This window comes from Syngnathus typhle, linkage group LG5 (assembly GCF_033458585.1).
Source record: "Syngnathus typhle isolate RoL2023-S1 ecotype Sweden linkage group LG5, RoL_Styp_1.0, whole genome shotgun sequence".
Classification (NCBI taxonomy): Eukaryota; Metazoa; Chordata; class Actinopteri; order Syngnathiformes; family Syngnathidae; genus Syngnathus; species Syngnathus typhle.
In genome coordinates, this window is record NC_083742.1 from 2,339,224 (window position 1) to 2,355,351 (window position 16,128).

Genomic DNA, 16,128 nt, shown 5'->3' on the forward strand with positions numbered 1-16,128 from the left:
ATTACCCCCTGAAGATACTGCCAGGAAAATCGAGGGCACCTCCTGCAGCTCTTCGCTTTGAATTGGATATCCACTTTTCTTGGATATTTTATATTATGTATTCTATGTGCCCTCTCTGCATCCATTGCAGCCTGGTGATCCTGAAAGGGGGATCTTCCCATCTGTTGTCCCTTCTCAAGGTTTGTCATTTTTCCCCTGGTAAGGTTTTTTTTAGTTTTCCCTTGCCCTGATGGGAGCTTAAGATCAGGGGATGCTTTGAGAATAATTGTCCAAAAAAAACAATTGTACATGTAAAGCCCTTCGAGACTGCTGTGATCAAGGGCTATACAAATAAACTTGATTTGACTTGACTCATAACGCAGGCCGTGCCTCTGGGCAATGTCCTTCAGTGAGGACAAGCCCGGGGTTCGCAACTGCAAGTTTTGGACACTTGGGTGAAGTGATGGGCGTTGCTGTCAACTGATTACCACCTGATTACGTGTTGGCTGCGATGTTGGGGTAAGATGCCGGCCCGACGTGACAGACCCAAACATATTGTAAGGGTTTGTTGGGAACATCTGTCCGAATCCCCTGTCAGAAAGAGTTTCAATTCCCACCTCCGGCAGAATAGAATGGAATAGAAAAGAAAAGAATAGAATGCCCTTTATTGTCATTTTACAACTTAGTTGTACAACAAAATTCGGATAGCTGCTCTCTTCCTTGTGCAAACATTCCAAAATTTTAAAAAGTATAAAAGGAAATCTGAAAATAAAAGTGAAAGATCTTATTTACAGTATAGCTATAGGTCTAAGAATGAAAGTTAAAAAATCGTATTTACAGTATGTTCAATGTGGGTATATGTACTGACATGAATGAGGTTTGTACAGAAAGTAAATAATAGTTATTGCACGTAGTTTTAAAGGAGTATCGGTGTTGTATTATAGCTGGTATTGTTTTCTTTCAGTGGGAGGCGAGAAGATGAGTTTGAATGGACCGTGTTCCATGCCTTGATTGTTGGGATGGCTGATTGGAGGTGTGGTCGTAAGGTGGTTGGTGCCTGTTGTCGCGGCAACCCTAAAATTGCTGGAGCACACTGGTAGTAGGGGATGTTTTTAAGCTGTAGAAAGAGTCCTATAGAGCTTTTTGTTTTGCCTGTGGGACTGTGGGAGACAGCTGACAGGTACCAATCGGCCTGGGAACGCCTCGGGATACCCCTGGAAAAGGTAGTGATATGGCTGGGAAGTCTAGGCTGGCCTGGTAAAGCTGCTGCCCCTGTGATCCAACTTCAAATAAGCAGATGGGAATGAATGAATCAATGAACATTCATACAAAATTTTAAATGCCTTTTTTAGAACATTTTTTTTACATTTAAGCAAACCCTTTCTTCTCCATCTCCATCTTCTTCCACTTATCAGGGGTCGGGTTGCGGGGGCAGCAGCTTCAGGAGGGACTCCCAGACTTCCCTCTCCCCAGCCACTTCATCCAGCTCATCCCAGGGGATACCAAGGCGTTCCCAGGCCAGCTGAGAAACATAGTCTCTCAAGGGCGTCCTGGGTCATCCCCGGGGTCTCCTACTGGTGGGACATGCCCGGAACACCTCCCCAGGGAGGCGTCCAGGAGGTATACTGATGAGATGCCCGATCCACCTCATCTGGGTCCTCTCAACGTGGAGGAGTAGCGACTCTACTCCGAGTCTCTCCCGGATGACCGAGCTTCTCACCCTATCTCTAAGGGTCGCTAGAGATGAGGAAACTCATTTCGAACGCTTGTATCCGGGATCTCGTTTTTTCAGTCACGACCCATAGCTCGTGACCATAGGTGAGGGTAGGAGCGTAAATCGATCAGTAAATTGAGAGCTTTGCCTTTTGGCTCAGCTCTCTCTTTACCATGACGGACCGGTACAGAGTCCGCATTACTGCCAACGGTGCACCGATCCGCCTGTCGATCTCGCGCTCCATACTCCCCTCACTCATGAACAAGACCCCAAGATACTTGAACTCCTCCACTTGGGGCAGGATCTCATCCCCGATCCAGAGAGGGCATTCCACCCTTTTCCGACCGAGGACCATGGACTCGGATTTGGAGGTGCTGACCCTCATCCTGACCGCTTTACACTCGCCTCCGAGCCGCTCCAGTGAGAGAGGGAGATCACGGCCTGAAGAAGCCAACAGCACCATGTCGTCTGCAAAAAGCAGAGAGGCGATGCTGAGGTCCCCAAACCAGACCCCTCAACGCCTCGGCTGCGCCTAGAAATTCTGTCCATAAAAATGAGGAACAGAATCGGTGACAAAGGGCAGCCTTGACGGAGTCCAACCTTCACTGGGAACGAATCCGACTTACGGCCGGAAAGGCGGACCAAACTCTGGCATTGGTGATACAGAGACCGAACCGCCCTTATCAGTTGGCTCAGCACCCCGTTCTCCCGAAGCACCCTCCACAGAACCTCCCGAGGGACTCGGTCGAATACCTTCTCCAAGTCCGCAAAACACAATAGGACTGATTGGGAGAACTACCATGTACCCTCGAGGATCCTGCTGAGGGTGTAGAGCTGGTCCACTGTTCCACGGCCAGCTCCTCCTGAATCCGAGGTTCGACCTCCCGACGGAACCTCCTCTCCAGCGCCCCTGAATATAACTTACCAGGGAGGCTGAGGAGTGTGATTCCCCTGTAATTGGAACACACCCCTCCTTCTTAAAGAGGGGAATCACCATCCCAGTCTGCCAATCCAGAGGCACCATCCCCAATGTTGACGCAATGTTGTAGAGGCGTGTCAGCCATGACAGCCCCACAACATCCAGAGCCTTTAAGAACTCCGGGCGGATCTCATCCATCCCCGGGCCCTTGACACTGAGGAGTTTTTAACTACCTCAGTGACTTCGACCCCAGAGATCGGAGAGTCCGCCTCAGAGTCTCCAGGCCCTGCTTCCACAATGGAAGACGTGTCGGTGGAATTGAGGAGGTCTTTGAAGTATTCTCCCCACCGACTCACGACGTCCTGGGTCGAGGTCAGCAGCACGCCATCCCCACTGTAAACAGTGTTGATGTTGCACTGCTTCCCCCTTCTGAGACGTCGGATGGTGGACCAGAATTTCCTCAAAGCCGTCCGGAAGTCATTCTTCATGGCCTCGCCAAACTCCTCCCACGCCTGGGTTTTTGTCTCAGCAACCGCCGAAGCCGCGTTCCGCTTGGCACCTATCAGCTGCCTCCGGAGTCCCGCAGGTCAAAACGGCCCGATAGGACTCCTTCTTCAGCTTGATGGCATCCTTTACCACCGGTGTCCACCAGTGGGTTCGGGGATTGCCGCCACGACAGGCACCAACGACCTTACGGCCACAGCTCCGGTCAGCCGCCTCAACAATGGAGGCGCGGAGCATGGTCCACTCGGACTCAATGTCCCCTGCCTCCTCCGGGACGTGGGAAAAGCTCTGCCGGAGGTGGGGGTTGAAGCTCTTCGTGACAGGGGATTCTGCCAGACGTTCCCAGCAGACCCCCACAGAGCATTTGGGTCTGCTAGGTCGGACCAGCATATTCCCCCACCATCAGAGCCAACCCACCACCAGGTGGTTATCAGTTGACGGCTCCGCCCCTCTTTTCGTCAGAGTGTCCAAAACATGCGGCTGCAAATCCGATGACACGACTACAAAGTCGATCATCGAACTACGGCCTAAGGTCTCCTGGTGCCAAGAGCACACATGGACACCCTTATGTTTGAACATGGTGTTCATTATAGAAAATCCGTGTCGAGAACAGTATTCAAATAACAGAACACCGCTCGGGTTCAGATCGGAATCACGCCCTTCCAGGTCATTGTCTTCTCACTGTCATTGCCCACATGAGCATTGAAGTCACCCAGTAGAACGATGGAGTCCCCAGAAGGAGCGCCCTCCAGTATTTCCTCCAGGGACTCCAAGAAGGGTGGGTACTCTAAGCTGCCGTTTGGTGCATAGAGACATACAACAGTCAGGACGCGCCAAGGTACCTTTGGCCGCCGCCCAGCTTACACTACACCCGAACCCTTTTGACCCTCCCACAAGTGGTGAGCCCATGGGAAGGAGGATCCACGTTCCCTTTTCGGGCCGTGCCTGGCCGGGCCCCATGGGTGAAGGCCCGGCCACCAGACGCTCGCCTTCGATTCCCCGCCTCCAGGCCTGGCTCCAGAGGGGGGCCCCGGTGACCGCGTCCGGGCGAGGGAAAACGAAATCCATTTGTCTGGCCCGTCACCTAGGACCCGTTTGCCATGGGTGACCCTACCAGAGGCATGAAGCCCCAGACAACATGGCTCCTTGGATCATAGGGGCACGCAAACCCCTCCACCACGACTCACCCTTTCTTGCCAGAGTGCGGTTCATGGTTGTGTGAGTTGCCGCCAGAGTCCGGTTCATGGTTGTATGAGTTGCCGTCAGAGTGTGGTTCAGGGTTGTGTGAGTTGCCGCCAGAGTGCGGTTCAGGGTTGTGTGAGTTGCCGCCAGAGTGCGGTTCAGGGTTGTGGGAGTTGCCGCCAGATTGCGGTTTGGTTCCCCAAGTTGCTGCCGATTGCGCGTCAGGCACCCAGTGTGTGCTGCGATTGTGGCCCTGGGCCCCTGACCTCCGCTGAGTGCAGGTCTGTTCCCCAAGTTGCTGCCGATTGCGCGTCAGGCCCCCAGTGTGTGCCGCGATTGTGGTCCTGGGCCCCTGACCTCCGCTGAGTGCAGGTCTGTTCCCCAAGTTGCTGCCGATTGCGCTTCAGGCCCCCAGAGTGAGCCGCGATTGTGGCCCTGGGCCCCTGACCTCCGCTGAGTGCAGGTCTGTTCCCCAAGTTGCCGCTGAATGCGGTTGTTTCCCCAGTCGCTGCCGTGTGCCGTTCGGGCCGTTTCAAAAACCAGTGGGGTCGTCTGGACTGATGTGTCTTTGTAAACTAAATGTGATAAATAACAGGAACATCACTCAAATATTGGTGATCCAGTTGAGAGTCTCACATATTTCTTCGCTATCGAGTTTGCTACTGCATGCGCAGTGATACTGACCGGCAGAATAATATCCGGTTATTCCCAAAGATGATCTTTTTTCTGAAATAATTTTACGTTTACGGACTTAAGTAACCCGGCCGGGTCATACCAAAGACTATAAAAATGGGACCCATTGCCTCCCTGCTTGGCACTCAGCATTTAAGGTTGGAATTGGGGGGTTAGATCACCAAATGATTCCCGAGCGCGGCGTCGCTGCTGCTCACTGCTCCCCTCTCCCCCAAGGGATGGATCAAAATAACACGGGGATGGGTCAAATGCAGAGGACAAATTTCACCACACCCAGATGCGTGTGTGACGATCATTGGGACTTTAAAAAAAAAAAAAAGTCAAAATTTGGGTGCGTATTATACATGGGTACAGGCTTTTTTCCAGCATCGACATGCCATTTTTAGGGTGCGTATTATACATGGGGGCGCATTATACATGGAAAAAAACGGTAAGTCCTTTTAGACACCTGCAGGTGGAGAGTCCATTTGTCGCTGTGCATCCAGTGATAATTGAATGACATCTCTCAGGCCTCGTGCAGGAGCATTTTTATTGAGAGAAACAGAGTGGGGGTGAGAGTGGGGGTGAAAGATACAACAGGATGGGGTTGAAGCCCCTGGCCTGCTGATCAAAGCATAGCAGGGGATCTTTTACGACGTTGTGTAAACAAGGCAACTTTGATTGCTTCCTCTGCAGCTAGTCCATCAGTTCAAAAGATCTTAGCACTTTGGTCTACTACTTTTGTTAAGACAGGACAAGCTAGGTAAATTATTACAGGTTACATTCCAACATTCAAGATTCAAAGGTTTTTTATTCGCCATGTTTGAGCATGCCAAACAAGGAATTTGATTTCGGTAAATCTGTTCAACATTTAGGTGACTAACAACACTCAGGACATGTGAAAAATGGCAAATATTCTCAAACATCCCCTGATCTTAAACTCCCAAAAGGGCAAGGAAAAACTCAAAACTCCAGCTAGGGGAAATGAGAAACCTTGAGAGGAGACCACAGATGGGCAGGTCCCTTATCCAGGATGACCAGGCTACAATGGATGCAGAGAGGACACATAGTACAAACAGTGTAGACAAATTCAAAAAAGGTGCGGAGAGCAGGATGTTATTGCACAGTAATGACTCTGAGACTCTAAGAGTGGTGTGAGTTCATCAGAGCAACAGTCTGGGGGAAGAAGCTGTCTCTGCGTCTGCTGGTTTTGGCGTACCGAGGTCTATAATGCCGTCCGGAGAGGAGTAGTTCAAACAGACTGCAACCTGGGTGAGAAAGGTTTGTAGAGATGTTCCTTGCACGTTTCCTGGTCCTGGACAGGTACAAGTCTTGGATAGATGGGAGGTTGATTCCAATTATCTTTTCTGCAGTCCTGATTGTCCGTTGCAGTCTGTGCTTGTCTTGTTTGGAGGCCGATCCAAACCAGACAGTGATGGAGGTGCAGAGGACAGACTGGATGATGGCAGTGTAGAAGGTCTTCAGAAGCTCTCGCGGCAGGTTGAACTTCTTGAGCTGTCTCAGGAAGTACAGCCTCTGCTGGGCCTTCTTCCGGACAGAGTCTATGTGGCCGGTCCATTTCAGGTCCCGAGAGATTGTGGTTCCCAGGAACTTGAAGGTGTCTGTGGAGAGAATAGTATTACTGCGAATAGTGAGGGGTAAAAGTGGTGAAGGGTCTCGCCTGAAATCGACTGTCATCTCCACGGTCTTGAGCGGGTTCAGCTCCAGGTGGTTTTGACTGCACCAGTGGACCAGCCGCTCCACCTCCTGTCTGTACGCAGTCTCATCACCGTCCTGGATCAGTCCGATGAGAGTGGTGTCGTCTGCATACTTCAGAGGCTTCACAGGAGAGTCACCTGAGGAGAAATCATTGGTGTAGAGAGAGAAGAGCAGTGGGGAGAGGACGCACCCCTGAGGGGCTCCAGTATTGGTGGTCCGGGTGTCAGATGTGATGCCCCCCAGCCTCACAGGCTGTCTCCTGTTGGTCAGGAAGCTGGTAATCCACTGACAGGTGGAGGCAGGCACCGCAAGCTGGATGAGCTTCTGTTGGAGGATGTCAGGAGCGATGGTGTTGAACTCCGAGCTGAAGTCCACGAATAGGATCCTGGCGTACGTTCCTGGGGTGTCCAGGTGGTGCAGGATCTAGTGCAGTCCCATGTTGACCGCATCGTCCACCGACCTGTTTGCCCGGTAGGCAAACTGGAGGGTGTCAAGCAGGGGGCTCGTGACATCCTTCAGGTGGTTCACCACTAAACTCTCGAAAGATTTCATGACCACAGATGTCAGTGCGACAGGTCTATAGTCATTTAAACCTGTGATGGCGGGCTTCTTGGCCACTGGAACAATGGTGGAGCTCTTGAAGCACGAGGGCACCTCACACAGCTCCAGAGAATGGTTGAAGATCCGTGCAAAGGTGGGCGCCAGCTGCTCAGCGCAGACTTCCAAGCAGGAAGGTGACACGCCGTCTGGGCCCGGTGCCTTCCTGGTCTTTTGTCTCCAGAACATCTGCCGCACTTCCTCCTCGTAGATCTGGAGTGCGGGCGCGGCCTCTGCAAGAGAGAGAGTGGGTGGCAACGTTGATAGTCAAAGTCAAAGTCTGCTTTATTGTCAATCTCTTTACATGTCAAGACACACAAAGAAACCGAAATTACGTTTCCTCTATCCCACGGTGACGAGACCTAGTACACGATAGACATACAAGTAAACGACACAAAATAAAAACAAGAAGGCACAAACAATAAATCATAAGAGTGATGAATAAATAATAAACAAATAACACAATAAATAAGAGCAAAACGGAGCCAGTGTGCATACAGCAGACAGTAAGCATAGCGCAAAAGTACAGGACGCTACGCAGAAAGGGGGAGAGAGTTCAGGATCCGAACAGCCTGGAGTATAAAGCTGTTGGTGAGTCTGGTGGTGCGGGAGCGCAGGCTCCTGTACCTCTTCCCAGAGGGCAGAAGATCAAACAAAGAGTGAGCGGGGTGACTCACATCACTCACAATCGTTGTCGCCTTGCGGGTGAGATAGAGGTGTGGACAGAGCAGTTTTGGGGAGAGGTATGTAGATTGTGCTGCAGGAAGTCCCGTTGTGTGGGAGGACTGATCAAACCTGCAGTAGAACCTGTTTAGCTGCTTAGCAAGCCTTGGGCTCTCCACAGGACGGGGGATTTGTTTCTTGAAGCCCGTGATGCTCTGCAGACCTTTCCACACTGTTGAGGGATCAGGATTGGCAGAGAGGTGTCTCTTCAGGTTCTCCCCGTAACACCTCTTGGCTTTCCTGACCTCTCGGTTCAGTGTGTTTCTGGTCTGCTTGAACAGGTCCCGGTCACCGCTCCTGTAGGCCTCTTCCTTGACTTTGAGCAGCCTCCTGAGCTTCGGTGTAAACCAAGGTTTGTCGTTGTTGTACGTGCAGAAGGTCTTAGTCTGCAAACACAGATCCTCACACTGACAAAACTGATGTATGATGTGACTGTCTCAGTGAGTTCATGCAGGTCTGAAGTTGCAGCTTCGAAAACTCCCCAATCGGTGCAGTCAAAGCAGGCTTGGAGGTCCTGCCTTGACTCCACTGTCCACTTCCTCACAGTCCTCACCACAGGCTTAGAAGTTTTTAGTTTCTGCCTGTAGGCTGGGATCAGATGAACTAGACCAGGGGTGGGCAAACTACGGCCCGCGGGCCACATCCGGCCCACGGGACCGTTTAATCCGGCCCGCCAACCCTGAACAAATTGTATTATTAAACTTTTTTTTTTTGGTCATTTTGCCTGCAATGACTGCGTTTTCCCAGTAGATGGCGAAGCGCTCGCCTGCGCATTTACTACCGGAAGCCGTGTCAGAAAGCTCGGTGCACACTCACAAGTGCGTGTACGTACTCAGTAGTACGGACTTGGCGCACTCTCGCTCTATTCGTATCAGTCCCGAATTTAGAGCGTGGGCTTTGACGACAGCATTCTTATAATTCGCGCGCTGAGCTTTCAGATGGAGTTTTGCGCTAAAGCCACCCACAAACCTTCCCCTGGAATCCTTCCATTAAAATGAGTGGCCCGAAAAAAAGAAGTGAGTGCCGAATGTTAAAAAAGAGTGGACAATTTGGCTCGACGTACGCGACGTGACGTTCAGCCACATCAACATCAACCCGTCACAGATCAAGGTAAACGGACCAACACCTCCGATCTCGCCTAAGAATTGCCACAACAAATTTTACTCCAGACTATGACGCACTAGCAAAAAAGGGACACCAACAACACTGTTCTCACTGAAAATGAACGGGAGGCTCTCAAGTTTATTGTAAAAAAATGCATTTTGAATATGATTTGTACACATAGCAGGGATTGAAACTAGCGACCATTCTCATTTTCAAACAATGCAGGATGCTCAAGGACATTGATGCACCACCTATTTGCGACTAATCTTAACCTGTAAAGTTCTTAAGGCTTACTTTAAGGAGGTGTTTCCCGTTTCCTCACCTCTGTTACCAGGTGTTTGCGAGTTAAAACTCTGCTCTGATTTTCAGATACCCCTCACCGTGTTGCTGTTTTGATTACTTTATTTGGATGTATGCTTTCACCGATTCTTCAAGATGATATATTTGGTCAGAATGTTTGCCGTTTGATGTGATCTCATAAGATAAACATCTTTCATTAATCTGACCTGCAGGCACTGAAGTGATGGGGATTGTTATTCATAATAACAGTGTCGTATTTTATGAGAATCACTGATAGCAGTTTTTTAGTGAATTATTATTTTTTTAATGCTGTTAATAAATGCATTTGTTTTCAAAAAAATTGTTTGGAATATCCATGCTTTACTACCTACTAAAGGCCAAGATCTTTTATGCAATGACCTTTACAGGTCGCTTATATGACTTCACACAACGCCTACGTCCATCTGCTCCTTGTCCGGCCCTCCGGTCCAAATTTAGAACCCAGTTCGGCCCGCGAGTCAAAAAGTTTGCCCACCCCTGAACTAGACAGTGGTCCGAGAGTCCTAAAGCTGCACGAGCCACAGAGTGGTATGCATCCTTAATCACGGTGTAGCAGTGGTCCAGAGTCTGTGCCCCTCTGGTGGGACACGTTACGTGCTGTCTGTATCTGGGGAGTCCGTGTGCGAGGTTCGCCCTGTTAGGATCACCCAGAACAATGATTAGTGAGTTTGGTAGAAATTTCTCCATGTCTGTTACGTGGTCAGCCAGCATCTGCGTGGCTTCACTCGCATGTGCGTGTGGTGGAATGTAAACAGCCGCCATGACGATCGAGGAGAACTCCCGTGGTGAATAGAACGGCCGGCAGTTTATGAAAAGTGTTTCTAAGAGAGGGCTGGAAAACTCTTTCAACACCGTGACATCAGTACACCAACGTTCATTAATGTAGAAACAGAGACCACCTCTCTTTGATTTTCTGGAGAGCTCCGCGCTGCGATCTGCACGCGTTAGCCGAATCCCCGCTAACTCCACGGCGTGGTTGGGGTTTCATTCGCTGAGCCACGTTTCAACAAAGCACAGCGCGGCGGATCTGCTGAAGTCCGTGTTCCTTGAAGTGAGGAGCAGCAGTTCGTCTTGTTCGCCAGGGAGCGGACATTCGCCAGATGAATTGACGGTAGGGCAGAACGGAACCCTCTCTGCCTCAGCTTTACGAGGGCTCCGGCTCATTTTCCGCGCCGCCGTCGTCGCGCTAGCTTGTATAGCACCGCCGCTCCGGCTAGAATCTCCGACAAACAGTCTGAATCAGAGAGAACAGGAGAGAAAATACCAGAAGAAGACTGTCTGATGTTTAACAGCGCTTCTCTGGTAAAAGTGATCCGGGATGGACAGCAGAGGACACAGAAAACACGCAAAATAAGACAAAGAAACAGAGAGCGACTCACCGTGGCTGCCATCCGCGGCGCCATCATATGAAGTTCATCATAATCATACGATGAAGATAATCTTTACAGTGTAAACCCTAACATAACCCTTCTGTTTTATCATATGATTATGAGGTTTTCCCTCAATACTCCAGTCCAAAATTTGTGTGTAACTCAAAAACATGCGGCAAGATTAAATGCAGGAAAAGAGTCACACGGTCCCTCTGCCTTAGGCGACCAGAATGCTATCAATAAAAAAAGAAAAACACAGAAACAGTACGTCATTGTATCCATCACTTGCAAGGCATTTTCGATGGTCAAATCATCAAGTTTCTGTAAAATAATGCTGAGCTAAACAGCATCTACGCAATCCACGTTTCGCAGCACATCATAGTCATCACATCAGTCATGTCTGAGAAGTTGTATATGTACTTGTGCTACGGTAGAAGACACAAACCTTGTCACAGCAGACTTCAAACATGGGATAAAACAGGTCGTAAACAAGCACAACAATGCCAGCACAGCAAGCACAGGAGCCACAAGTTTCAACAGCAGCTGCCACCAAGTGCCAGAGAATAGCCATGAAAAGAAATCCCATTGGTGGGATTTTATCCTCCGACATGGCCTGCTGTAAATTCCTCAGTGAGTTCATGGCTTCCTTGATGTGCGTGTCATTATCTCCTGGAATGTATGTGCAACAGGAAGTCCGAATGATATGGCACACACCACCTTGTGCTGCCGTCATCAAGTCCAGAACCATCCTGTTTCGCAAGACCATAAGTCTAATAGCCTGGATCTCTCTATTCTGTCCATCATCGACTTGCAGTGAGAGATTCACAAAGGATTGAAAACGATAGTTCAGTGTCTCGATGAAGAGTGATTGTTTCCCAACTCCGATCCAAGGAAAAAGCGCATGAACAACTTTGTCTCCAACGGACCATACTTTATGGTCGTCTGGAACATTTGCACCCCAGACAGGGTCATGAGGGTCAAAGGTTGCAACCGCCCTGCGTCGACGTCCAGAAGAGTTGTGTGCTGTCGTCAGCTGACGATGTTGTATCCTGTAGGTGTGGTCTGTCACCCACACTGGTGCACACACTCCTGTCCAGTTGGCAGGCAGGATCGGATAAACCTTGAGAGCACAAAGCCACCTGCCATTCTGTATGAAGTATGTTCCGTTTGATGGTGCAGCCATGTTGGTCGGAGAGCCCTCACCACCTGAAATGGCTCTCTTATCCTGACACTCAGCGGCGATGTCCAAAGCTCCCATCCAGTTTCCTCCTGGAGAGCAGCCGCTGTCAATGCATTTGTGTGTCTCACTTCCTTGGATGTAACACGTATAGTTCACTCCCGGTGGCCGCTCTGTGTAGGCCACCTGCGGCAATGTTCCTCCTTTAACAGTCATATTGAGATTTGTCCAGAAAAGCTGATCACAGGTACCTTCCGCAAGTCCAGGGCATCACTGACTGTGACAGCACGGTGTTGATGTCCAACTCCTTCCATGGATGCCATACATTTCGCTTCAGTGACATTCATTGCTCTGGCCTCCAAGTGAACTTGTGTAGAGGAAGGAGGAAGTTTGGAACACACATAGCAACCCTCCTGTGTGTGTGATCTCACAGTGAACTTGACGTACCGGTACCAAGTGTTGGTTTCGTATGGGTTTCTGGGGTCCCATGACCAGTCCTCAAAGTTCTCATCGTGTGACCATCGTTTTCCACGGTCAACATTGTCACTTGGTCTGTTCAGCTGAGTCCATAGACCATAGCACGCTCCAACCACAGCGCAGCAGAGGATCCACCTGGCATGTGGAGCCCCGTTGCTACTTGGATGACAGGGACACCAAGGCTTACCTTCGCCTAGCGGAGTGGGGATTGTTGTTCGCTTCACCAACATTGAGACGTCCCACCCTAAACGATGAGGCTAGTTTGAAGTCAGGCTTCCCCACCACGCCGAAATGAGGGGTCCAGCACTCCCTGTAGCTTGCAGTGACTGAGGTGAATCCAGCTGGGCCGTTCAGCGATCTTCACTGCGGTGGGGGTAGTCAGCAAGACTTAGAATGGTCCCTCCCACCGTGGGCTGGCCCAGTTCTTTCTTTTGATGCCTTTGATGTAGACCCAGTCTCCTGGCTTGATGGGGTTGTCGACCTGTGAGGATGAAAGATCAGGCGGCAGTAAATTTGCAATTGACACCTCAGTCTGAGCGTTCTGATCATGTAATCTGCCAAGGACTGTTCTTCATCTGCCTTTTGTAAATCTGCAGGGAACACAGGTAGTCTATATGGCCTCCCGTGGATGATTTCAAAATATGTGAGCCCTTCTGAAGTGGGGGTGATTCTCATATAGAGCTTCACTAAATCTAGGCTCTCTGGCCAAGATCTGCCTGTTGTTTCCATGCATTTTTTCAACCTGCTTTTGATAGTATAGTTTGATCGTTCAAACAGGCCAGCGCTCGAAGGGTGGTAACTGCAGTGGGTTTTTAACGTTATCCCACGGTGTACAGCCATGTTCTGTACAACTTGGTTCACAAAGTGTGGGCCATTGTCACTGTAAATAGTTTGGGGTATGCCATGAGTCGGTATGATGGCTTTGCAAATGGCTTTTGCCACTGTTAAGGCATCTGCATGTTTAGATGGAACTATTTCCACCCATTTGGAAAATGCATCAATCATACCTAGGCGGTATTTGTGAGGTCCACTTTGTGTGAGTTCAATAAAATCCATATGCATGATTGGAAATGGGTAAGACGGCTTTGGAAATGAGCCTCTCTTAGGTCTCATGTTTCCTTGTGGATTATGTTTCACACAAACAGGACATGCTTTACAAAATATTTTTAAGTAAACATCTAAACCAAAGGTAGTGAATTGTTGATGTATGATGGACTTTATCCCTCCTGTCGACACAAGGCAAAGCCCATGTGTTGCAATCGCTGTTATCATAAAAAAGTGATTTTGGTAAAACAGGTTTGTCATTGATGCGGAGGATATTATCTGTATGCGCTATTGCACCTTTTGTCGTCCACATTCGTTTTTCCACCATCGGAGCATTGCCCTGCATATCTGTCAGTATAGTTTTATCTATGAGTTGCGTGTCCTCTGAATCTATTAAAAAAAAAATCATGGCCATGTTTCCCCCCTGCTGCTTCTTTAGCAATTCTGTCCGCTAATCTGTTTCCATTTGAGGCTTCATCTGTGCCTGTGGTGTGAGCAGCACATTTACACACAGCTAGTTTAGCAGGTACATGAATGGCGTGCAACAAGTCTTTTAACAAGGAGGCATGGGTAACCGGCATACCGGTTGATGTTGTCATCCCTCAGCGCTCCCATTGTTTTGCAAAATAGAACAGAGTAGAAAACACATACTGACTGTCTGTATATACAGTAGGGGTGTAACGATTCATCGATACACATCGATTAATCGATATAATGCTCTACGATTTGTTGGCATCGATGCTAAACGTAAACATCGTACGTAAACATATCGCCCGTTTTTTACCTCGGACATTAGACGCGACTTTATTTTGAAATCCAGTTCATTGTTGCTTGCTTCCTCTTTCCGGGAGCAGTGCGCGGCGTATTGTGTTGTGAGCAGAGCAGGCACGTGAAAGGGGAGCCGACAACTACGCGGCTCCTGGGTTGGTACTATGGCTAGTGTCCAAGAAGACGAGGAAATTCGCTCCCCTTTGGGCTTCAAGTCATTCGTTTGGAAGCACTTTGTAATTTCCTAATTAAAGAATTTGCAGTACCTTCTTGATTTTGCGTACGAATTGTTATAAATCAGGATATTAATCTATATCGAACGTAGAACACTATATCGTGATATTGTGAATGAATCACAGCAGGCTTTAAGATATCGACAAATATCGTATCGTAGTTCTTTGTATCGATATATCGTGTCGTGACAAAATCCGCGATTTACACCCCTAGTATACAGTGACTTCCTTATCTTCCGCTAATTGACAAGCTCTTGTTAGTGCAATTAGCTCAGCAGCCTGCGCTGACCTGTTGTATGGAAGCTTCTCTGCTTCAACAATCTGGTTTGGCAATTTCATAATTGCATACCCATTTTGATTGTTCCCTTTAGGATCCTTCGAACATGACCCATCCACAAACCACTTTTCCCCTTTGTCAAGTGGTGTGTCAATTAAATCTTGTCTGGGCAGCTGTAGATGTTCTGTAGCATCCAGACAGTTATGTGGGGTACCATCCCCTGGCAACGGGATCAACGTTGCTGGGCTAAGCTGCACCTCTTTATCACAATGTGTGGTTATGACAGAAGTGTAGCAGTGTAGGATAGGTGTCTGGCAGGTGACAAAAAGTTCATCTTGCTTTGCAGTAGCAACACATCTACAGCATGTGGAACTAGCAGTTCCATTTTGTGAAAGAGCACCACATCTGCAGATTGTCTCACTGCAAGCGCTGCCGCGCATACTGCTTGGACACAGTCTGGCAAGGATTGAGCCACTGGATCCAATTTTTTTGAATGAGATGCAATTGGTCGTAGTTTGCTGCCATGACTCTGCAGCAACACTGAGGTCATAAAACCATTCCTGCAGTCTGCTGTTTGCACAAAGGTTTTATTGTAGTCTGGTAAGATAAGAGATGTGATTTCCATCAGAGCCTGTTTCAGCACTACAAAAGCATAATCTGCTACTGGTGTCCACATTATTTTTTCTGTCATTGCCATGGGGACTCCATGCGCAGTATCTAGCAGCGGTTGCGTCTTTTCAGCATAATGTGGGATCCATGCTCTGCAGTAATTGCAGAGACCCAAAAATGACATAATTTGTTTCTTTGTCTCCGGTTTCGGTGCATCTGCAATTATCCGCTTTCTGGTTTTCTGTATCTGTCTTCCAGAAGCTGTCAACGTGTGACCTAAATAGTTCACTTCCTGTCTGACCCATTGGAGTTTGTTCTTGTTCACTTTATTCCCTGTTTTGCAGAGATAGTGTTACAATGCTAAGGAGTCTTCCTTGCAAGCAGCTTCAGTTTCAGAGGCTACCAGGAGATCATCTACATAAACTAGAAGTTGGCTTTTGTTTGACATCTGAAAATCAGCCCAACAGGCCATGATAGCTTGAATGAAAATAGTTGGACTATCAGCAAACCCCTGTGGCAATCTAGTGTACGTATAACTTTGGCCTTTAAAAGTAAACGCAAACCAAAACTGTGAGTCTGGGTGAATTGGCACTGAGACAAATGCATTGCTAAGATCAATTACTGTGAAAAACGTCTGGTTAGGTTTCAAAGTGTTCAGAAGTGTGTGTGGGTCAGGTACATTAGGTGCTATTGTCTGCACTGCATCATTCACTGCTCTTAA

General features: G+C 48.8%; 1 protein-coding gene across 1 annotated transcript; it reads right to left on the bottom strand.

Moving 5' to 3' along the window:
* Positions 1-5,503: 5,503 nt before the first annotated feature.
* LOC133153994 (endogenous retrovirus group PABLB member 1 Env polyprotein-like) lies at positions 5,504-12,827 on the bottom strand. Its single transcript, XM_061278357.1, has 2 exons — positions 10,352-12,827; positions 5,504-8,395 (listed from the first exon to the last, which is right to left on the bottom strand). The coding sequence occupies exon 1, from the start codon at positions 12,213-12,215 to the stop codon at positions 11,217-11,219; it is 999 nt and encodes a 332-aa protein (XP_061134341.1). The 5' UTR covers positions 12,216-12,827; the 3' UTR covers positions 5,504-8,395; positions 10,352-11,216.
* Between the last annotated feature and the right edge of the window lie 3,301 nt (positions 12,828-16,128).